The sequence below is a fragment of the Salvelinus fontinalis genome, chromosome 16 (assembly GCF_029448725.1).
Source record: "Salvelinus fontinalis isolate EN_2023a chromosome 16, ASM2944872v1, whole genome shotgun sequence".
NCBI lineage: Eukaryota > Metazoa > Chordata > Actinopteri > Salmoniformes > Salmonidae > Salvelinus > Salvelinus fontinalis.
The window spans coordinates 6,952,070-6,977,034 of NC_074680.1; the positions used below are offsets into that span (position 1 = coordinate 6,952,070).

Sequence of the window (24,965 nt, forward strand, 5' to 3'; positions counted from 1 at the left end):
ATGTGTAGTTAACTAGTGATTATGTTAAGATCGATTGTTTTTTTATAAGATAAGTTTAATGCTAGCTAGCACCTTACCTTGGCTCCTTGCTGAAGTCGCATAAACAGGTAGTCAGCCTGCCACGCAGTCTCCTCGTGGAGTGCAATGTAATCGGCCAGAATCGGTGTCCAAAATGCCGATTACCCAATTGTTATGAAAACTTGAAATCGGCCCTAATTAAATTGGCCATTCCAATTAAATCGGTCGACCTCTAGTACACACGGGTTTCGATAAAGAAACTAACACCTATATGCAAACACACAGGTACATATGCACGCGCACAAACTGCAACATTACAAATTAATCCCATTAGGCATCACTGCAATTTGTTCCAAGGGTATAAAACATAACTGGTGATAACTTATAACTATAAACATTGGGTTAAGGTCCATACAGTTGCAAGGAATTTGATATTTTTTTTAGCCATTTTTTTTTTTTTTTTTTTTACACGTGTACAGCTCAGCCCATAGGTATGTGGACAGAGGTGAGGGGTCAGGGGTGAGAGGTCAGGGAGGGGTGAACCTACGTGTGACCAGGTCAAAGGTCCTTCTCTCCTCGGGGTTGGGGCGCACCTGACAGGTCAGAAGGTTGAGCTTAGCCGGTGGTCGGTTTATCTGTGGAACCAACGACACTGGGGTCAATTTCTCACTCTAGGGTCGACCAGAACCGTACCGGCTCAGATATGGTATTTTCACATGGTCTTTTCCAGCATGGTTCCAACACCTATAGTACATGCAGGGCAGCCCAGTACAGCTTGGCTTAACTCAGCTTGGCCCTCTACATCAAAATGCCATCGAGATAGAATTCCTTGAGAAATCCACAAGAAAGGGGACGTGAAAAAGTCCAGAGAAGAGTCCTACTTGATACCAGACTGAAAAGCTATTGAGGGGTATATTTCGAGGGCATCAGAAATCTGTTACCTGATTTAAAAAGTTACAGGTGGTCAGGTATACAGTAGTTGGAGGATTACTTTTGGCAGTGAGCTTTACTGTATGTTTTATGGGGTACAGGAAATGAGACGGTGAGAGATGTTGGTTGCGTCCCAAATGGTACCCTATATGGTGCCCTGGTCAAAAGTAGTGCATTATATAGGGAATATGGTGCCATTTGAGACGTAGCCATTGTCGAGTCTCACCGTGCTGTGGGAGATGGTCAGACAGCCGTACTTGACTCCGCACTTCCTCTTCTGCCACACCTTCCGAATCCTGGAGGAGATGCAGAGAAGGAGAGCGAGGAGGAGGGAGAGAGCGAGAGACAGACCACAGTCTTAGTCAGGCATAACTTACTGTATATCTACCATCAAGCTCACTCATTTGTTGGAATACAAGTTTCCCAACTGATTCCCCCCCCCCCCATGGTATTACACTAATCTAATGCTCTGAGAACAAGGAGAGAGAGGGGCAAGAATAGAGACATAGGCCTGCTTTTGGACTTCCAGACTTCCTTACTCTCCCTCCTCTACCCCCCCCCCCCCCCCCCCCCCCCCCTCCCTTTCTCTCTCTGCATGACATGGCTTAGCTAGAGGAGCTGGATCCACTCATCCGGCCAGGCCTCTCAGCCTAGATCCAAACCCCAGAATAATGGAGACCAGCTGAGGCTGACATGGCACGGTGATTCCCAGCCTCTCCATCTCAATGTCACGCTCCACACGGCTACATACCCCTTATTAAATGACAGCTTTGCATACTCTTGGCATCCTCTCAACCAGCTTCATGAGGTAGTCACCTGGAATGCATTTCAATTAACAGGTGTGCTTAAAAGTTAATTTGTGGAATTTCTTTCCTTCTTAATGCCAATCAGAAGACAGCCCTATTTGGTAAAAGACCAAGTCCATAATATGGCAAGAACAGCTCAAATAAGCAAAAAAGAAACGACAGTCCATCATTTCTTTAAGACATGGTACGTGGACTTGGAGCCTCGTTGTCAGTGTATATACATTGTCAGTATATTTATCAGTGACTTGACCTTTTCCACACAGACTCACCCGTCACTCCTCTTCTGTAGGAAGCCTGACTTCTCTGTGCCGTACTTCTTGTTGCCTTGAGGTTGGTGTATGCTGTATCCGTTGCCCGAGTTCTTTCTGTTCAGGTATTCCTATCACAAAACAGTAGAGTGACTTAGTCCCAGAAAATTGTTTTAGAACAATATTAAAAGCAAGATAGACTACTGTTTATTGAATGACACTGGAACAACAAATAGGTAGCACATTCCTATTGAACAAGCAGAGGTAGTCCCTTCTCTGTTTCAGTCCATTTTCTTCCGTTTGGTGCCTAATGAACATGGCCCAGCACAGAATGTGTAGAGGTGTTTGAGTTCTGTAGGGGTGTAAACCATACTTCTTTCCCCTCCACCTGTAGCAGCAGCCTAAGGGAGTCTCGTAGCTGAGAGAGCTGTCTCACTTCCTCATCCTGGTCCTGTCGTACCTACAGCACACAGAAAAACACAAAGGACAGATCAGAGTGTTAGCTAAATACAATCTACTGTATCGAATACTAAACACATTGATTCCTGGCGTTGATTGCAGCTTTGGACACAAAACCAACTTTCTTCCAGAAAATAGTGGCTGTGGGATGGGATGTTGTGTGGACAGATATAAAACCAAGTTTTGCATAACGTTGCAAAATAAAGTGTCTACGGTGCTAGAACATTGGAACACTCTTTGGTTTCTGGGGCCCCATCTTAGTCTGATCTCAGATCCGTTTGTGCCGCCTTGCCAACTCCTAGACCGCACAAACCACCAGGCTAGCCTAGTACCACCCCTATCTGCCTGTCGCATTAATGAATCATGAAAAAGGCCAAACCAGTATATTTTCGTAATACTTCCTTGAACATGAGAAATAGCGAGCCTGAGCTTGGCCCCTTTCAGAACACGAATCACCGATACTCATTAAAGTCAAGTGTCCGTTACTAATACTGTGCCTGATGGGCCACTAGACAAAACATCTAGTGGCCCTTTTGAGTACTTCAGATTATCACAGGTGTCTGTAATAAACTCACACAGAGGGCCAGAGATTATCACATGTAAAATATATGACAATTAAATAAGATCATTTTTTTTAAATTAAAAATAGAATAACAGCTTTACAACATCCTAAATATAAACCAACTTAGTGAATACAATGTGTGTTTAATATGAGTGTTTCAGCAAGAAATATCCTTTATATTTACACACCGATTTATTTTACTATGTCAAAATGTATTAGTTGTCAATGGTCAATGGTGGCAGTTGTGAAAAAAGCCAAAAGTTGGAAGAGTTGCAGAGCTGCAATATGTTTTGGGCGACCTGACCAAATTCACTTAGAAATGTGTGTTATAGATCTGTCATTATCATTGAAAGCAAGTCTAAGAAACGCCATTTCTATGATTCCCGTTCTTAAGTTTAACTTTTGGTTTTGTACACCAGCTGAAAATACAATATTTTTGGTTATGGAAAATAGATTTCACAGCGGTTTGATGGTACAATGATTCTCTACAATATATTTGCTTGTTTTGTCAAACTGAAATTAGGCAAACTATTATAATTTTAGCAACCAGGAAATGGCAGCGCGATTTCTGCATAGCGCATCTTTAATAGAAAATTATGTAATTGTTGAATAGATAATCTTTTCATTAATTAGGCCATTTTCTCTTGAACCATATGGTCTATCTACTAGACATAGAAATATGAACACAGATAAAGTAATACTATATGAATACATTTTTAAAAAGTTATTCAAGTATAAATTACCAAAGTTATGATAGATTTTGCCATAGATTTACTGTTAATTACCAAAATGAATGAGGATTCCAGTAACTTTGATAAATTACCGGTAGCTTTGCAACCCTATGGCAGAGAGAGGGAGACCGAGAGGGAGAAAGAGACAGCCAACACACATGCGAGAGAGTTAACCTTAGCTTAGATAAGCAAATCTAGGTCATTAGGCCTACCAGGCTCTCCACCGTACATATTCAGCTATCATTTCCACATTACTGTCAGGTAACCTAGTTTGGTTGTTGGGGGAGGGGGTAAAGGATTTGGAAACCTGTCTGGGTGGTTATAGTGGAAGGGGAGTGTGCTTCCATTGAAATTGGGAATTGCATCAAATAGCAGCCTGTGGGTTGGGAAAGTCTGGGAGGAGAGAGAGGAGAGAGAGGGTTAAGAGGTTCGGATGTTAAAGAGGAATTTGACTGTAGCTTACGCAACTGTTGTCTGTCTATGAGATTTAGTTGCCTGCTAGCGATGTGTTCTGTTATTGTGTCTGGGCTTCCGTAGGCAGTTGGAAATCTGTGTGTGTGGGGGGGGGGGGGGTTGTTTATGTACGTGCTTGCGTGAGCATCAGACAGCCTGCTAGACACACACGGAGATTAGCCCTAAAACCTAACCTTCCACTAACCCCATTCGAAACAGACAAGGGTCTCACCGTTTCAGATTGATACAGTTCCGTGGCTATGACTAAGTTTGAAATAATTCAACCCTCAGACAGCTTCACTGCCAAAACAACCACCGGTACAAGCTGTAGTATAAATGGTAGTCACCATAGAAATGTCATCTAGATTACAGTTCTAAGGTAGTCAACGTGGTAGAGAAGACATGGTTCGTATCATAGTTTCAGAAAGCAGGTCAGCAGTTAGAATAGAATCTGACCCTTGACCCAGACAGTAAATCTGTGCTGACTGACTTGCATTCTAGATAAGATAGCACATTCAAAACAAAGGTGAGGGAAATGCATAGAAATAGATTTACTAGTCAACATACTGGGAAATGTGCCAGTAGTTATTTTGTTACGACTGGCCCTCGATAGGATTGTGGACATTCCAGTTAAATCCTCTCGTGGACGGAGAGACTGACTGAAGTAGACAAAAGGTAGTAACGTTCCACTTAAATCCTCTCGTACAGGCAGGCGAAACTGGCTGACAAACAGACAAGTAGACAAAACACATAAAATACTTATTACCGTGTGGACAGACGAAGCCAGCTTCTCCACAAAGGGACTAAGGTTCTCGGCAGCTTTCAAGCCGTCCTGGAAGAAACTGAGACGAGACAACAATGCCTTAACACTCAGGTACATGACCCACCAAAACACGCACGCAGGCACACAGGTTTTAAGAGCTCCTAGCATACCAAGTCGAACAAACACTACATATGCAACAAATAGTTAAGTACCGTGGCAATAGCTAGTGAACGGAAGACAAAACTGAGCAGCCACAACATTTTACACCAGAAGCCAAAGTAACATTCCTGACGTAAACCCTTTGTGGTGCTACTCTGTGTAGTAGCTGGGAAACTCAACAGTAGGTTGCATATGAAAGCCATATGCTTTACCGTAAGTCCCTTAGATACTTCCATGCCAAACTGGCTATGATATTTTCTTTTACACATTATCCTCTCAAGCACAGTTCCACTAACTATATAATAGACTATAACCGGGCCAATGCAGTCCAGCTCAACTTGGTTTGGCGTGAAAAAGGGCATGAATGCAGCATAGAAGGAGAACTTACTTGAGCTGGGCCTGAAAGTACTTGATGAGACTCTGGAGCAGGTCTGGACCCTGGCGCACCTTCAGTTCCTGGATCTTTAGCAAGTACTGGACAAACCAGAGGATGTAGCGTTAGTAACCATGGTTACAGAGCTTAGGTTTCAGTTAGGTTCCGAAACTGTCAGTGGTTATAGACCACAATTAAGCTGTGCATCATTTTACTGATTCAAATCAGTCACTCTTTAATCCTGGTTTAGTGTATATTTGAATAGGGCCTGGAGTTTTTCCTGACCTGACTAGGAAAAAGTCCAGGAATTCGTGGTCACGTCATGGTCAGCAAAAATGCTGGACCTTAACATAAACAAGTCTTTCCTCTGTTGAAGACGGTATGGTTTTCAGGACTTAGCCCAAACATGAAATAACAGAACCATTTCAGGGTGTGTTTTCTCCCTGATCCATTTTAACTGTTTGAAGTCTGTTGCTTTATAAAAAAATATATATAATAAAATAAAAAGGTAGGAAAAAGCATTTGGAGCCAGCTGTAGGAACTCGCTGCTGCTTGTGGAAGGAATGACTGCAGTCTGCTTCGTCTCTGCTCCATAAAGACTTGTTTAAAGCCATCTGTCTGCGGCTTCATTAGGCAACAAACGAGAGAGGATTTATTTTTTTTAAGACAGAAACTTACAACCTTGATTTATCCTATAAGAAATATTTGTTCTGTTGCGTGCCCTGATGAATAGGACCCAGGCGAGAGCCTTGGAGGAAGGGGAATAATTCCCCTCTTCTTCTCCTCCATCCATCTCAGCAGCTGACCTCACAGAGAGAGTGCAACTAAAGAACAAATTCCCCTATACTCGTAAAGTGTAACTGTGAGCTACAACCTTGACTGAGCTTAGGAGTCCAATGGTACCGATTCCAATCTGTGCTCCACATTTTACATCGTCTGCCACCCCCACCTTGATCTAAGCTGTGCTGTTCAGGGGAGAAGTTGTCCTTATGCACAGATCTAGGATCCTAATCAACTCAAAATAAGTCATTTTCACCATGATAAAACTGATTCTGATACAAAAAGGTTTTCTGGTGAGTGTTTTGCATTGGTCTGTGTCAGGTATTGTGAAAGTCCGTTAGGTGCGCGCCTGTAATTGCTATTTGTAGTGGACAAAATAGCATATTTATTTGAATGAAGTATTTCAAAAGCCATGGTATATCCTTGTAGGTAACAACATCACAAGGATAAAATGTATAGTAAAGCTTTTTAAATTGTCAAAAATAGGCCTACAAAAAAATGCAGACACACACTCAAGTAATCGAGTACTAAGGTCCGTTCGGATATCTGATTAGCCGTGCCCATCCCTAGTGTGTGTGTGTGTGTGTGTGTATGCGCGCACGTTTCCTGTCTAGTCTCAGCTCCATGCCCCCACCTCACACATCTGCAGCTGGAAGGTCCTCCTCTCTCGCGCCATGTCCTCCGTCACGTTGTATCCCTCAGTCTTGATCAGGCCCAGCTGCCGACTCTTCTCCCTCCTCTCCTTCTCCAGTTTCCCACTGAGAGAGAGAGAGAGAGAGATAAGAGTTTGAGAGAAATGTATGGATACCCTTAATGAAAACAAATAGCGGCAGAAAATGTAGCAGGGCAGACAAAACAGCTGCTGAGGAGACCAGGGACAGCGCTGAGAAAGTGTGTGCATGTTTGTGAGAGAAAGAGATCTGGGTGGATTTACATGATACAGTCAGCAGGTATTTCCTCTCCTAATCTTTGCTCTGTTACACATCCTATTCCTGTAACACACTCCCTTTTTTGTGGAGGTGAAGCAACCTTCATATAATTTTGAACCTTATATTAGCCAACATTCAATTTAGACCAATAGTGTAATGTCTGAGCTCAAATTTAGATTGGAAAGTGCCATGCCTCAGCAATTGAACATTATTGGATGTGTATAAATACCACTCACACAAGTTTGGACACACCTACTCATTCCAGGGTTTTTCTTTATTTTTACTATTTTCTACATTGTAGAATAATAGTGAAGACATCAACTATGAAATAACACATGGAATCATGTAGAAAGCAAAAAGCTTAAACAAATCAAAATATATTTTATATTCTTCAAAGTAGCCACCCTTTGCCTTGACAGCTTTGCACACTCTTGGCATTCTCTCGACCAGCTTCATGAGGTAGTCACCTGGAATGTATTTCAATTAACAGGTGTGCCTTGCTCAAAGTAAATTTGTGGAATTTCTTTCCTTCTTAATGCGTTTGAGCATGCGTTTCAGTTGTGTTGTGACAAGGTAGGGGTGGGTATACAGAAGATTATTTGGTAAAAGACCAAGTCCGAATTATGGCAAGAACAGCTCAAACGATCAAAGAGAAACAATCCATCATTACTTTAGGATATGAAGTTCAGTCAATACAGAATTTCAAGAAAAAAAGTTTCTTCAAGTGAAGTGGCAAAAACCATCAAGCGCTATGATGAAACTGGCTCTCATGAGGACCGCCACAGGAAAGGAAGACCCAGAGTTACCTCTGCTGCAGAGGATAAGTTCATGAGAGTTACTAGCCTCAGAAATTGCAGCCCAAATAAATGCTTCACGGAGTTCAAGTAACAGACACATCTCAACATCAACAGTTCAGAGAATGCGTGAATCAGGCCTTCATGACTTGCTTGGGCCAAGAAACACGAGCAATGGACATTAGACTGGTGGAAATCTGTCCTTTGGTCTGATGAGTGCAAATTAGAGATTTTTGGTTCCAACCGCCATGACTTTGTGAGATGCAGAGTAGGTGAACGGATGGTCTCTGCATGTGTGGTTCCCACTGTGAAAAATAGAGGTGGTGTTACTGTGTGGGGGTGCTTTGCTGGTGACACTGATTTATTTAGAATTCAAGACACACTTAACCAGCATGGCTACCACAGCATTCCGCAGCGATACACCATCCCATCTGGTTTGCGCTTAGTGGGACTATCATTTGTTTTTCAACAGGACAAGGACCCAAAACAGACCTCCAGGCTGTGTAAGGGCTATTTGACCAAGAAGAAGAGTGATGAGTGCTGCATCAGATGACCTGGCATCCACAATCACCCGACCTCAACCCAATTGAGATGGTTTGGGATGAGTTGGACCGCGGAGTGAAGGAAAAGCAGCCAACAAGTGTGCACCGGGTGGCGCAGTGGTCTAAGGCACCGCATCGCAGTGCTAGCTGTGCCACCAGAGATTCAGGGTTCGAGCCCAGGCTCTGTCGCAGCCGGCTGCGACCGGGAGGTCCATTGGGTGGCGCACAATTGGCCCAGCGTCGTCCGGGTTAGGGAGGGTTTGGACGGCAGGGATATTCTTGTCTCATCGCGCACTAGTGACTCCTGCGTCGGGCCGGGCGCAGTGCACGCTGACACGGTCGCCAGGTGTACGATGTTTCCTCCGACACATTGGTGCGGCTGGCTTCCGGGTTTGGATGTGCATTGTGTCAAGAAGCAGTGCGGCTAGGTTGGGTTTCGGAGGACACATGGCTCTTGACCTTCACCTCTCCTGAGTCCGTGCGGGAGTTGCAGCGTTGAGACAAGACTGTAACTACTACCAATTGTATACCACGAAATTGGGGAGAAAAATGGGTTAAAATAAATTAATAACAAGTGCTCAGCATGTGGGAACTCCTTCAAGACTGTTCGGAAAGCATTCCTCATGAAGCTGGCTAAGAGAATGCCAAGATTGTGCAAAGCTGGCATCAAGCAATGGGTGGCTACTTTGAAGAATCTAAAAATATATGTTGATTTGTTTAACACTTTTTGGTTACTACATGATTCCATGTTTTATTTCATAGTTTTGATGTCTTCACTACTATTTCTACAATAATACAAATAAAGGAAAACCCTTGAATGGGTAGGTGTGTCCAAACTTCCGACTGGTACTGTATATATCCTTCTGAGAGATGGACCACACAAAGAATAGGACTAAAATCCTTATAATCACTATCAACTTACACTTTGATGTCATAGTCCTTCCAGTTCTTCTCCAACTGTTTCTTCAGCTCCTAAAGAATATGAAAAAGATGGTGATGACCAGCTTGGCATCCACTCCAGACAAATCAAATAAACATGGCCTCTAGTCTACTACATATCAACTAAACTGTGGACATTCACAGGACACTGCACAGGAGGCCCCAGTCACTCCCCTTGTATAACCGCTTCAACAAAGCGGTTTTACAATAAGATCTACTGCCGGTGAATGGCTCATTATGTAGGGCCAGGGGTTTTCCATGACCATGTGACCTGACCAGGTAAAACTCCAGGTCCTATTAGTAATAGTCTAAGCCTATTTAAAACAGTGGCCCAGTTTCTCCTGGTAGAGTCACATGGTCAGGAAAAACTCCCGACCATATTTACACATTTTTGTTAATGGTACAGATACAAACAGACTGACATATTGAAAGAAGAATCGCTCATCCGATGGGATGCAACAGTTTAAAAAGCTTTCACTAATTTGCGACACCCAACACAATATGAGTGTTGGTCATAAAATGGCACTAGACAGATGTAAGTGCACAGAGCTGATGTTTTACAGGGTTGTGGTTTACTCTTAGACGAGGTGCATCTCTAGCTGACTTTACAGACACCGACTGTGGGAGGCAGGGAGAGTTAGCGCACAGTAGGTTACACAGAAGACTTACAGTTTCGTACACTACAGTAGAGCTAATCGTAGGGTCGCAAAATTCCAGGAACTTTCCCCAAAATTCCCAGTTGGAAGATTCCTGGAATAAGGAGGGGATATGCAGGATATTCGGGAACCCTACCAACCGGGCTTTCTGGAAAACCTGGCAATATTGGGAAAGTTACTGGAATCTTCGTTACAACCCTAGTTACTCACCAGTCTGCTGTCTCTGAGCTCACTCTTCAGGACGTTCTCCAGGGGGAAGGAGATGATGTTGTTCAGGTTCTGGACCTGGAAGACAGAAACAACGAGTCACATAGCTACACAAACCCCCCATTTTTGATTTACAATGATGAAATAACAAAAACCTGTATTGGTTCCTTTGGATCATATGTTGTTCCAGTTTTTTTATTGAGTCACATTTCAGGGGACGGCTTGAGGGATGGGACGGCTCCGGGTGCACCACAACGTACCAGAATTTGTACACGACCAAATCAAATGAGATTCAGATGGAATAAGTGTATTGCATACTGTATTCTGGTTACTTCCCGAGATCCTTCCCGTCGCGCATCGAATTGGACTACAGATGAACGGTGCACATTTTAGGACATCCACAACACATGAATGTCCTAAAAGATATACGCCATACAGATGAAAGTTATCGTAAAAAGTCTGTCAGTCCAGTCCTCCTCCACCTCTGCTCTTACAGGCCGATACATGATACACTACCACCTGAACCCTAACCCAGGAACAAGGACATGTCCTAAAATGTACACCATACACATGAACGCTCTGCTCTTTAAGGAGTGAAACATAATATAAACACCACCAACATGGCGCCCTGCAATCCCCTCCCTCACTCTTATCATGGTGCAGATTTGGCTCGGGACCAAAGCAGGGTGGTGACCTGCTGAATGATTAGCTCCACGGTCTATTTAGGTTTATTCTTGTTCTCTTGTTCACACAATTTTCTACCCCGTCCACTTCTGGCATCATAATACAGTACCTCTATAGAGTAGAGAGTATTACTTTATTAATCCCAATTTGGGAAATTGTTTTATCACAGCATGCATCAATGACTTACAAGGGCAGGACACGCAACAATGACCAACACACGATAAAAAAATTTTTTTAAACGATGCATATTAAAAGACAAAGGCAACTGCAGTCTCCCGAAAATAGAGCGATTCTAATGCTGTTTTCTATCCTACCCTGGCGGAAAACAAGCAACCATTGTTTAATAGGAAGACCTCAAAACAGTTTATGAATTTATAGAGGTCTGTGTCCATTTAAGCTCCTCTTGCAAAACTACATTGAACAAAATAGAAGGGCAACATGTAAAGTGTCGGTCCCATGTTTCATGAGCTGAAATAAAAGATCTGTTGTTCCAAATGTTCGAAAGCTTATTTCTCTCCAATGTTGTGCACAAATGTATTTACGGCCATGTTTGTGAGCCAAGATAATCCACCCACCACGTGTGGCGTATCAAGAAGCTGATTAAACAGCGTGGTCATTATTCAGGTGCCCCATGTGCTAGTGACAAAAGGCCACTAAAATGTGCCGTTGTGTCACACAATGCCACAGATGTCTCAAGTTGAGGGATCGTGCAATTGGCATGCTGACTACAGGAATGTCCACCAGAGCTGTTGCCAGAGAATTGAACGTTAATTTCTCTACCATAAGCTGCTTCCAACGTTTTAGAGAATTTGGCAGTTCGTCCAACTGGCCTCGACCACATGTAACCCCCCCGCCAGCACAGGGCCACATCCGGCTTCTTTACCTGCTGGATCTTCTGAGATCAGCCACCCAGACAGCTGATGAAACTGTGGGTTTACACAACCATTGAATTTCTGTCATAATCAGTCTCAGGGAAGCTTATCTGCGTGCTCGTTGTCCTCACCAAGGTCTTGACGTGACTGCAGTTCGGCGTCGTAACTGACTTCAGTGGGCAAACGCTCAACTTCTATGCCACTGGCACGCTGAAGTGTGCTCTTCACGGATCAATACCGGTTTCAACTAGCAGACAGTGTTTATGACGTTGTGTGGGCTAGCGGTTCGCTGATGTCAATGTGTGCCCCATGGTGGTGGCGTTATGGTATGGGCAGGCAGGCATAAACTACGGAAAATGAACACAATTGTATTTGATCAAATCTCAATTTGAATACACAGAAATACTGTGACGAGATCCTGAGGCCCATTGTCGCGCCATTCATCCACTGCCATCACCTCATGTTTCAGCATGATAATGCACAGCCCCATGTCGCAAGGCTCTGTACACAATTCCTGGAAAATGTCCCATTTCTTCCATGGCCTGCATAATCACCAGAAATGTCACCCAAAGAGTTTGTTTGGGATGCTCTGGATTGACAGCGGGTTGCAGTTCCCGCCAATATCCAGCAACTTTGCACAGTCTTCGAAGAGGAGTGGGACAACATTCCGCAATCAACAGCCTGATCAGCTCTATGTGAAGGAGATCTGTCGCGCTGCATGAGGTAAATGGTGGTCACACCAGATACAGACTACTTTTCTGATCCACGCCCCTACCTTTTAAAAAAAGAATTTAAGATATCGGTGATGAACATATGCATATTTGAATTGGAAATACCAATCTGCATATGTTCATCACAGATATCTTAAATTATTTTGCAGGGTGGTATGCTGCTGGAAATTAGTTAATTGAAATAAATTCATTAGGCCCTAAACTATGGATTTCACATGACTGAATTTATTTCAATTAACTAATTTCCAGCAGCATACCACCCTGCATCCCACTGCTGGCTTGCTTCTGAAGCTAAGCAGGGTTGGCCCTGGTCAGTCCCTGGATGGGAGACCAGATGCTGCTGGAAGTGGTGTTGGAGGGCCAGTAGGAGGCACTCTTTCCTCTGGTCTAAAAAAAATATCCCAATACCCCAAGGCAGTGATTGGGGACATTGCCCTGTGTAGGGTGCCGTCTTTCGGATGGAACGTTAAACGGGTATCCTGACTTTGTGGTCACTAAAGATCCCATGGCACTTATCGTAAGAGTAGGGGTGTTAACCCCGATGTCCGGGGCTAAATTCCCATTCTGGCCTTCATATGGTCACCTAATCATCCCCAGCTTACAATTGGCTCATTCATCCTCCCCTGGAACTATTCCCCAGGTCATTGCTGTAAATGAGAATGTTCTCAGTCAACTTACCTGGTAAAACACGGGATAAAAAAATATGAATAACTCTTTGAAATTGTTATATTTTTGTTCAGTGTAGTACATTCACAGTTTGATGTACCTCACATGCTGATGAAGTGATAACACTCAATTGGATAATCAAAACATCTGACCCATTTTTGTAGATGTACTAATTAACTGACTGCTCAGTGTAGGGTGGCAAAATCCCAGGAGCCTTCCCAAAATGCACAGGTTTTCTAGAAATCCTGGTTAGAAGAAGGACATCTGGAAACCTCCAACCAGTCTTTTAGCAAAATCTGGGACTTTTGGAAAGGTTACCAGAATTTTGCAACCGTAGTTCAGTGCCGAAAACATCTCCTGTACTGAAGCAGCTCTGTAGGTAAATAAAAAGACAACCATTTCCCCCTTCGGAGTTCACCTTGAGAGATTGATGCAAACTTGAACTTTTTAAAAGCTGGCTTTGTTTTGATTTCCTTCCGAGAATTGAAGAAATGGAAAGAAGGCCCTGTGTTCTGTGTAACAGTGAAACAACCCTCTTCAGAGCACGCACTCAAGACACACAGCCCCCATCCCCCACACACACAGTTTACTGTAAAAGCCCCTAAAACAAGCAGTGGTAGTGTTTTGGATTAGTTTCCTCAGTTTCCTCAAGCACTTCCTCAAGGTCCTGATGGGGAATTTGACAGCTGGGGGGGGGGGGGGGGGGGGAAAGGAGGAGTTGCCTTGTCCACTCCCAACACACGGAGGTCTGGGATGAATTATAAATCGACTATCAGTAGGGGGGGTTCCAGTTCTCGGAGGGGCGAGGTGCTCTCCTGCAGCTGTTGTATCCCCCCCAACACAATGCATGCACACACACACACACACACACACACACACACGACTCACTACTTCAAGCATGTGCACACACATACTGCTGCGACAAGAACGGGGTCTTTCCTCACCCCTCTCCCTAAACAGGGGCCCTTTGACCCTCCAGCTGTAACCACACTGCAACTCATTCAGAAATAACCCCTCTGACCACGCACGAGCGCAGGCACACGATTAATGAGCTCATGGCTTGGTTAAGTCACAGCTTAGGGATGGCGGTAGGACCACTCAGCACTGTTCATGTGTAGAGCTGCAGACATGAAGTACTATATGTGTGTGATGGAGAAGAGTTACATCAGAAATAGAATGAGTTCACATAACCAGACGGATTAGGACTATTCTACACTGAGTGTACAAAACACCTGTTCTTTCCATGACACACTGACCAGGAGAATCCAGGTGAGAGCTAAGATCCCTTATTGATGTCACCTGTTAAATCCACTTCAAAATCAGTGTAGATGAAGGGGAGGAAACAGGTTAAAGGAGGATTTTTAAGCCTTGAGACATGGATTGTGTATGTATTGCCATTCAGAGGGTGAATGGGCAAGGCAAAATATTTAAGTGCCTTTGGACAGGGTATGGTAGTGGGTGCCAGGTGCACCGGTTTGGCTGTGTCAAGAACTACAACGCTGATGGGCTTTTCACGCTCAACAGTCAGTTTGTGTATATCAAGAACAGTCCACCACACAAAGGAGTCAACATGGGCCAGCATCCGTGTGGAACGCTTTTGTACACTCAGTGCATATTTGTACATCTACCTTAGATCATTGATGGCGCTCAACTCCAAACGTTTACGGAATCACTGGCCACTTTATTAAAGTGACAAGTGTTCGATTATTAATGTTTACTTACTGCTTTACTGATCTCATATCTATATACTGTATTCTACTATACTTTAGTCAATACCACTCCGACATTGTTCGTCCTAATATTTAGTAATATTACATTTAGATGAGTGTATTGTTAGATACTACTCCACTGTTTGAGCTCGGAACACAACCATTTCGGCAACACCCCGCAATAACATCAGCTAAATATGTGTATGTCACCAATGAAAATGTTATTTGACACCTTGTAGAGTTCATGCCCTGACGAATTGAGGCTGTTCTGAGGGCAAACGGGGGGTGCAACTTAATATTAGGAAGGTGTTCCTAATGTTTTGTACACTCAGTGTATATTTGTACATCTACCTTAGGTCATTGGCGCTCAACTTCAAATGTTTATGATCTGACTGAATCTGCATTGGTGTTAGCAACAGCCTATTGTCACCTCTAGCACCTCTCTTAAGACGTCACCCAGGGGTGTACTCACTAGGAACCAAACGGAAGAAACGGTGAGGTACATACCCGAATTTGTCCAATAGAAACTCCTGTTTTCGTTGAAACATGTTTTCCGTTTGGAATAATAGTTTTGCAACAGTGGCCAACTAATGAATATGGCCTAACTTGACCACATCTGTTCTGTCACCACCCACATCCAATAAAAAAAATCTAATCTGTCTATTCTCAAAAGAACTGTTTCTTCTTAACTATACACTCCTCTTCCCCCTCTCAACACCATCACTACATCAACACCTATCACTCCAAACTCTGCAGCCATTGCCCCTCCCCTAGATACAAAAAGGTTATTCCCGCACCTCTCCCTACCCTATTCACCCCACTAATTTCCTACCCCTTCCCCCAAAGTTTCTCTCATCCCTGTTTCCAAAGTGCCTTACCTCTCCCAGACTCTTAGCCCAATCCCCTTAACCCCTAAAAATGTCTCTATTACCACTCAAAACTCTTGACGTCTTGCACCTATTTCTTCTCTCCTCCACCTCCCAAAAGTCTTACCTCAAACTTACACCCTATCCCTCCAAAGTCTCTCCCATACTCTCACCAGGTTCTTGAAGAGTGCGGTGACCTCCCTGGTGAAGACAGCCAGGTTCAGGAACCCAGTGGACACCTCGTTGTTGTCCTGGGTCAGGTGACTGTTCCCCAGGTTCTCCAGCACGTCGATGTACTGCTCCTTGTTCTCTGCGTGACCTAGAACCACAAACACACTTAAATTGTTGTTTCCATCAGCCATGACACGCACCATCTCAGATTGTTCGGAAATCTTTTCGGTAGTTAGAAACTGACACGATTAGCATTCCTGAAACTGATTTGTTTTTTTACCCCTTTTTCATCATAGCCAAAATTGGTAATTACAGTCTTGTCCCATCGCTGTAACTCCCGTACGGACTCGGGAGAGGCGAAGGTCAAGAGCCGTGCTTCCTCCGAAACACAACCCTGCCAAGCAGCACTGCTTCTTGACACAATGCACGCTTAACCCGGAAGCCAGCCACACCAATGTGTCAGATGAAACGCCGTAAACCTGCCGGCCGTGTCAGAGTGCATGCGCCCAGCCCGCCAAAGTTGCTAGCGTGCGATGGGATAAGGACATCCTGGCCGGTCAAACCCTTCCCGAGTGGCGCAGCGGTCTAAGGCACTGCTGCTCAGTGCTAGAGGTGTCACTACAGACCCTGGTTCGATTCCAGGCTGCATCACAACCGGCCGTAATTGGGAGTCCCATAGGACGGCGCACAATTGGCCCAGCGTCAACCGGGTTAGGGTTTGGCCGGTGTAGGCCGTCATTGTAAATAAATACCCTTTGTTCTTAACCGACTCGCCTAGTTAAAGAAAAAGTTAAATAAATGTAAAATAAATAATAAAATCCAGACAACGCTGGGCCAGTTGTGCGTTGCCTCATGGGTCTCCCGGTCACGACACAGCCCGGTATCGCACCAGGATCTTTGGTAACGCAGCAAGCACCGCTGCGCCACTCGGGAGGCCCTGAAACTTTATTTTGTTTAAATGTAATTAGAGCTGAGAAATTCAGCTAATTGATTGCACCCAAATTGACCCCGTTCATTTTATAGGATTCACAAATATAGTACCTAAAATCCAAATTGGACCAAATTTCTTCCAAAGATTGAGTAAGACATGAGGATTCCAGTAAAATTGTCAACACTCTACAGCAATCCCACCCCAACAACTAGTATGCAGTATCGGTTCTCTATTTTTGACAAGTTGTATGGCGCTGCAGCTTGGAGTATTGCTTCTTCAACCCTAATGCATTAAATGTGAATCTGGATGTTTTTTCCCCCCGTTCAGAGAAATTAGACATTGCATTATTTACCATAAATAAATGTTATCAATTTTGCTGGTCTCCATTTATTAAAATGGATCACAATATTTTCTTTGCAACTTTGGGTAGAAAACCAATTGCTTTTGCTCATGATGAAAGTAAATTGTGGTCAAGCCAGTCCTCCATAAAAGCAATTCCTTCTCTTAGCAACCTAATGCTTCAACCCAAATCACCTTAAAATAGTCCAACAAAGTCCAGCAGTTCTTCGAGAGGGCTATCCTTATGGTGCAATTGTCATTTAAAGATTTTTCTACAAGCCCAAAACTTTGATGGAGAAATGGGCCAGTGACTAAAAATGTAACAATCCTAATAAAATACAATTATGAACCATTGCAAACCAGTCGTATGATTTTCAATACAATTATTATAAAACATCTCTATTCGTAGAATGAAATTTACCATTAAACCCAACCCAAAAACATTGCAAAACACTGCTCTGTGTGTGTTTGGGTCCTTCCCCCACTCACTCACTGACAGTCATTCAATTAGCCACGTCAGAATTATTATTATTTTTATAAATGGTTAAGTTGCTCTAGTCAGCTATCAAGGCCAGAATTCCAACCAGGCATACAGGGCACATGCCCAGGGGCCCTGACCTCCAGGGTGCCCCCATTGATTGATTAGTCGCTCTCACTCGGATATATTAACATGGCATAAATCATGACAAAATGTGTAGAATTGCAGAAAATGTACATTTCTCTACTAGTCAAACTAAAACTGGAGAAAAAATCCCCCCCTCATGGCAAAATGAGTAAAATTGTGGCTTTTTCTTGAAAAAATGTTGCGCATTTCCTTTGGGTCACACGGCAAAATATGTAGAATTGCAGGAAATGTACATTTCTCTACACCGTCAAAAGGTTTAAGAAACCCTGGTCTAACTAATCCATACCCTTTAAGGGAATATAAATCACAGAGGGGCCATTTCCTGGACACGAATTAAACGCCTTTACAGACTGTATGATATTAGCCGTCATATGCCACGATTTTACTGCCCAAGACAACATTTCCACGTCGTAGGAAAAGTCTTAGGTCGTAAAAGATTGTCAGACATCTTGGCTCTTTCAATGTGACAGGGTCTAGGTCTGCTGCTACGTGTGGTCATAGGCTCTGACAAAGTTCTGTCAGTGTCAGATTTTCTTTGCCTTTATCGTATAGCGTGGCTGGTGTTTTACGAGTCGACCCGGTAACTGACCAATAGTAACGCGGCTGGCACGGAGTAATGCACACAATTATGATTATTGTGACTAGCCAGATTAATACATGTACATGCTGTGTAAGAAGAACAATTTCCTTAAAATCGTGTTTAGGCTACATACATCGGAAATCAGGCTGATGGGATTATGATAAACGTACAAAATCGGCAATCAAAATTCAACGTTCTACCTAAGCCACCATGTTATTTTGGGGAAACCTATTTAATTCTAAGTTCAGGCCTGTGAAAAAAAAGTTTTTACGAGCTCACTTCACTCACACATAAGCATCTGTGCTGGCACATGCACAGATCGAATACACCGCTGCAGTTGACGTAGCCTGTGTCAGTTGACGTAGCCTCTTAAGCCAAAAGCAGAATGTCACTACAGAACTGAAGTAAATACTACAATCTGGCCAGGTTGATATCAAGATTTAAAAATTTGGTAACAGTGTGACAATCATAAAAAAAGACTGAATGCGACATACAATCTGCAAAGGCCTTAAGCCTGCAAGAAGGACAAACTGAATTTATTTAAAAATGGAGGACTGGCTTGAATTGTAAGGATGACCATACAAATTATTTTCTTCAGGAGCAAAAGACCAGCAAAATACACTGCTCAAAAAAATAAAGGGAACACTTAAACAACACAATGTAACTCCAAGTCAATCACACTTCTGTGAAATCAAACTGTCCACTTAGGAAGCAACACTGATTGACAATAAATTTCACATGCTGTTGTGCAAATGGAATAGACAAAAGGTGGAAATTATAGGCAATTAGCAAGACACCCCCAAAAAAGGAGGGATTCTGCAGGTGGTGATCACAGACCACTTCTCAGTTCCTATGCTTCCTGGCTGATGTTTTGGTCACTTTTGAATGCTGGCGGTGCTCTCACTCCCTCTCACGCCCTCCATGTGCTCGCCAGAGGTAGCCTGACTGCCAATTGGTACCGAGATGAGATCCTCAGACCCCTTGTGAGACCATATGCTGACACATGCACATTTGTGGCCTGCTGGAGGTCATTTTGCAGGGCTCTGGCAGTGCACCTCCTTGCACAAAGGCGGAGGTAGCGGTCCTGCTGCTGGGTTGTTGCCCTCCTACGGCCTCCTCCACGTCTCCTGATGTACTGGCCTGTCTCCTGGTAGCGCCTCCATGCTCTGGACACTACACTGACAGACACAGTAAACCTTTTTGCCACAGCTCGCATTGATGTGCCATCCTGGATGAACTGCACTACCTGAGCCACTTGTGTGGGTTGTAGACTCCGTCTCATGCTACCACTAGAGTGAGAGCACCGCCAGCATTCAAAAGTGACCAAAACATCAGCCAGGAAGCATAGGAACTGAGAAGTGGTCTGTGGTCACCAATTGCCTATAATTGGTGACCAATTGCCTAATTGCCTATAATTTCCACCTTTTGTCTATTCCATTTGCACAACAGCATGTGAAATCTATTGTCAATCAGTGTTGCTTCCTAAGTGGACAGTTTGATTTCACAAAAGTGTGATTGACTTGGAGTTACATTGTGTTGTTTAAGTGTTCCCTTAATTTTTTTGAGCAGTGTAGATTAAAGGGTGAGGTGGCAGTAGCAGGAACAGCGGCATATGGTTGGCAAAACTTGGCATGGTGTGTGTGGCTATTAATCATTTTATTGGATTCCTCATGTCTTACTAATTGTTAGGAACAACTATGGTCCAAATCAGAAGTACGATTTTATTGAAGTTATGAATCCTATAAATACAATTTTTCCAATTTGGGTGCAATCAGAGAGATCAAATTTCAGATACATTTCTCAGATATCAAATATTATTTCAACAAATTGGTTTCAGGAATGCTAATATTTTCTGTTTCTAATCAAACTATGTCAGAACAATCTGAGATAGTGGGTGTCGAAATCCTCTTCATTGCACTTTGAGATGGAATGACTCAAGGTTATCCTCTGAAGTGTGTTTATACTCCTAGCTCACAAGAGGCTGTCTGCTATCGCTGTGCTCCAATTTCTGTAGTGTTCTTCACACTGCTTCCTTCCACAAAAATCTAGTCTCCTGATCTCACTTCGGTCCGCTAACTTTCACGATGGATTTAATTAAGAGCGCCAAGCTTCCACACAATTTAATAAAGTCTAATAAACCTACACCACCACAGTAAATCCATTATATATATATATATATTTTAGGCAGGTCAACAACAAGAAAACACACATGATATGAAGGATATGTAGCCTATTTCAGAAGAACGGAATAGTATAAGTAGACCTTATATGGCCTAGCCAGATCAGGGCCTATGGCTGTGGGCTACGCTAGATTATCTTGTAATTCCCGTAGCATTATTTTATAGTAAGAAGGATAATTGAACATAGCTGAATAAAATAGAAACAATATATTTTTCCCAATTCTTTTAAATTACCTACACAAATAGCTAGCTAGGAAAAAAAGTGTTATTAACACGATAAAAATGTATTAAAAAGACTTAAAAGAAATACAAATAAAGTTGTCCCGTAGGCATCTACAGATGGAGCTAAGAGCTGTGATGTCTGTCATTTGCCAGCAGCGTCAGTAAAAAAGGCAGGGCCTCAGGCGGCCTTAGCAGAGACACGTTGCCAAACTTTGAGCGGTATTGAGCGGTTAACAAAGAAAAAGGTCCTCCTATATGCTTCATTTACATGTATTTATGCAACTTTAGTTGTGATACAAATGTTAGGCTATATGTTTTGATTTCTAAAACATTCTAGGCTGCATGATGCAACTAATGATTTGAAAAAAGTAGCATGAAAGGAATTGCGATCTGCTCTGTTCCTTGCTGAAGGCTGCACACACACACTTCACAATTTGACAAGCACAAGATTCTCACCTGTCAAACTATTCGAAATTGAATATCGTCTTTACATATAGCCTATTAATGTGTGGAATTATTGTTATTTTAAAAAAACAAAATCAGTAGTCTCCACTTGAATAGCGAATGGAGGTTATGTGCGGTTACGTTTTAATTTGCCAGGTAGGCTACACGGGTTGTAAAGTGAATATCTGTGCCTAATTTTAAGAATTCAGCAATAAATATCGCAGCACGAAAAAGCTGGGATCATCTTAAATAGTGGCTGTCGCTGTTTCTTGCCTTTGATGCTCAGTGTGTGCAGTCTATCACAAGTGACAATATTCTCACCCATCAGACTATTCTCAATTTAATCGTGTGTCTTTACATACAGTTTATTTATTTCACCAGGTAGGCTAGTTGAGAACAAGTTCTCATTTACAACTGCGACCTGGCCAAGATAAAGCAAAGCAGTTCGACACATACAACAGAGTTACACATGGAATAAACAAACATACTTTTTCTACTGTATTATTGACTATACGGTGTGTGCAAATGAGGTAGGAAAAGGGAGGTAAGGCAATACATAGGCCATGGTGGCAAAGTAATTACAATATAGCAATTAAACACTAGAATGGTATTTGTGCAGAAGATGCATGTGCAAGTAGAGATACTGGGGTGCAAAGGAGCAAGATGCATAAATAAATACAGTATGGGGATGAGGTAGTTGGATGGGCTATTTACAGATGGGTTATGTACAGGTGCAGTGATCTGTGAGCTGCTCTGACAGCTGGTTCTTAAAGCTAGTGAGGGAGAGGAGTCTCCAGCTTCAGTGATTTTTTACATACAGTACCAGTCAAAAGTTTGGACACACCTACTCATTCAAGGGTTTTTCTTTATTTTTTACTATTTTCTAAATTGTAGAATAATAGTGACAACATAAAAACTATGAAATAACGCATATGGAATCATGTAGTAACCCCCAAAAAAGTGTTAAACAAAACAAGATATATTTTAGATTCTTCAAAGTAGCCATCCTTTGCCTTGATGACATCTTTGCACTCTTGGCATTCTCTCAACCAGCTTCACCTGGAATGCTTTCCCAACAGTATTGAAGGAGTTCCCACATATGCTGAGCACTTGTTGAATGCTTTTCCTTCACTCCGCGGTCCAACTCATCCAAAACCATCTCAATTGGGTTGAGGTCGGGTTATTGTGGAGGCCAGGTCATCTGATGCAGCACTCCATCACTCTCCTTAATCAAATAGCCCTTACACAGCCTGGAGGTGTGTTGGGTCATTGTCCTGTTGAAAAACAAATGATAGTCCCACTAAGCGCAAACCAGATGGGATGTCGTATCGCTGCAGAATGCTGTGGTAGCCATGCTGGTTAAGTGTCCCTTGAATTCTAAATTAATCACTGACAGTGTCCAGCAAATCACTGTCACACCGTCTCCTCTATGAAACACACACGCACCCCGCTAACTAGCTAGCCATTTCACATCGTCTACACCAGCCTAATCTCGGGAGTTGATAGGCTTGAAGTCATAAACAGCGCAGCATTGCGAAGAGCTGCTGGCAAAGCGCACACAAGTGCTGTTTGAATGAATGCTTACGAGCATGCTGGTGCCTACCATCGCTCACTCAGACTGCTCTATCAAATCATAGACTTAATTATAACATAACACACGGAAATACGAGCCTTCGGTCATTAATATGGTCGAATCCGGAAACTATCATCTCGAAAACAAAACGTTTATTCCGTATTTCATCTAACGGGTGGCATCTATAAGTCTAAATATTCCTGTTACATTGCACAACCTTCAATGTTATGTCATAATTACGTAAAATTCTGGCAAATTCATGTTAGCAGGCAATATTAACTAAATATGCAGGTTTAAAAATATATACTTGTGTATTGATTTTAAGGCATTGATGTTTATGATTAGGTACACATTGGAGCAACGACAGTCCTGTTTCGCGAATGCGCACCGCATCGATTATATGCAATGCAGGACACGCTAGATAAACTAGTAATATCATCAACCATGTGTAGTTAACTAGTGATTATGATTGATTGATTGTTTATAAAGATAGTTTTAATGCTAGCTAGCAACTTACCTTGGCTTCTTACTGCATTCACGTAACAGGCAGGCTCCTCGTGGAGTGCAATGTAAGGCAGGTGGTTAGAGCGTTGGACTAGTTAACCGTAAGGTTGCAAGATTGAATCCCCGAGCTGACAAGGTAAAAATCTGTCGTTCTGCCCCTGAACAAGACAGTTAACCCACCGTTCCTAGGCCGTCATTGAAAATAAGAATGTGTTCTTAACTGACTTGCCTCGTTTCATTAAAGGTGTAAAATAATTTTTTTTAAAGGCCAAAATCGGTGTCCAAAAATACCGATTTCCGATTGTTATGAAAACTTGAAATCGGCACTAATTAAAATCGGCCATTCCGATTAATTGGTCGACCGCTAGTGTGAGCCAAGGTCTGTGCGCTAACCACGGGTGTCTTCACAATATCAAACAAGCAACAGAATGCTGACTAATGTCCCTGGGGAAGATAATTAATGACCTTTAAAACTCCAGCAAACCCATCTCTTCCCAACACACACAAACCACTGCATCCCTGGCAAGAGCTGAGAGGAATAGGCCATTCTTGGTGGATGGGGTAAAGGGGGATGAGAGAGGGAAATTAAAAATAAAATACAAGGATGGAGAGTCCGCCTAACCAACCACAAACTCAGCAAAAAAAGAAACTTCCTTTTTTCAGAACCCTGTCTTTCAAAGATAATTCGTAAAAATCCAAATAACTTCACAGATCTTCATTGTCAAGGGTTTAAACACCGTTTCCAATGCTTGTTCAATGAACCATTAACAATTAATGAACATGCACCTGTGGAACGGTCGTTAAGACACTAACAGCTTACAGACGGTAGGCAATTAAAGTCACAGTTATGAAAAATTAGGACACAGAGAGGATACAGAGAGGCTGACTGAAAAAAACACCAAAAGATGCCCAGGGTCCCTGCTCATCTGCGTGAACTTGTCTTAGACCATGCTGCAAGGAGGCATGAGGACTGCAGATGTGGCCAGGGCAATAAATTGCAATATCCGTACTGTGAGGCGCCTAAGACAGCACTACAGGGAGACAGGACAGACAGGTGATCGTCCTGGTAGCGGCAGACCACATGTAACAACACCTGCACAGGATTGGTACAGCCGAACATCACACCTGCAGGATGGCAACAACAACTGCCCGAGTTACACCAGGAATGCACAATCCCTCCATCAGTGCTCAGACTATCCGCAATAGGCTGAGAGGCTGGACTGAGGGCTTGTAGGCCTGTTGTAAGGCAACAACGTTGCCTATGGGCACAAACCCACCATCGCTGGACCAGACAGGACTGGCAAAAAGTGCTCTTTGCTGACGAGTCGCGGTTTTGTCTCACCAGGGGTGATGGTCGGATTCACCTTTATCGTTGAAGGAATGAGCATTTACACCGAGGCCTGTACTCTGGAGCGTGATCGATTTGGAGGTGGAGGGTCCGTTATGGTCTGTGGCGGTGTGTCACAGCATCATCAGACTGCCTGCAATGATAACAAGCTCAATCTCAACGCTGTGCATT

General features: G+C 43.1%; 1 protein-coding gene across 3 annotated transcripts in view; it reads right to left on the minus strand.

Moving 5' to 3' along the window:
• LOC129812579 (arf-GAP with SH3 domain, ANK repeat and PH domain-containing protein 3-like) overlaps positions 1 to 24,965 on the minus strand; it is a 54,245-nt gene that overhangs the window by 20,185 nt on the left and 9,095 nt on the right. For all 3 annotated transcript variants that reach the window (XM_055864248.1, XM_055864247.1, XM_055864249.1), the window contains exons 3-12: positions 16,051 to 16,196; positions 10,353 to 10,427; positions 9,470 to 9,519; positions 6,917 to 7,040; positions 5,518 to 5,603; positions 4,974 to 5,049; positions 2,376 to 2,462; positions 2,024 to 2,133; positions 1,175 to 1,244; positions 566 to 653 (exon numbers count right to left, since the gene is read on the minus strand). In XM_055864248.1, coding sequence (XP_055720223.1) covers positions 566 to 653; positions 1,175 to 1,244; positions 2,024 to 2,133; positions 2,376 to 2,462; positions 4,974 to 5,049; positions 5,518 to 5,603; positions 6,917 to 7,040; positions 9,470 to 9,519; positions 10,353 to 10,427; positions 16,051 to 16,196 — 912 coding nt within the window. The remainder of the gene's footprint in view (positions 1 to 565; positions 654 to 1,174; positions 1,245 to 2,023; positions 2,134 to 2,375; positions 2,463 to 4,973; positions 5,050 to 5,517; positions 5,604 to 6,916; positions 7,041 to 9,469; positions 9,520 to 10,352; positions 10,428 to 16,050; positions 16,197 to 24,965) is intronic.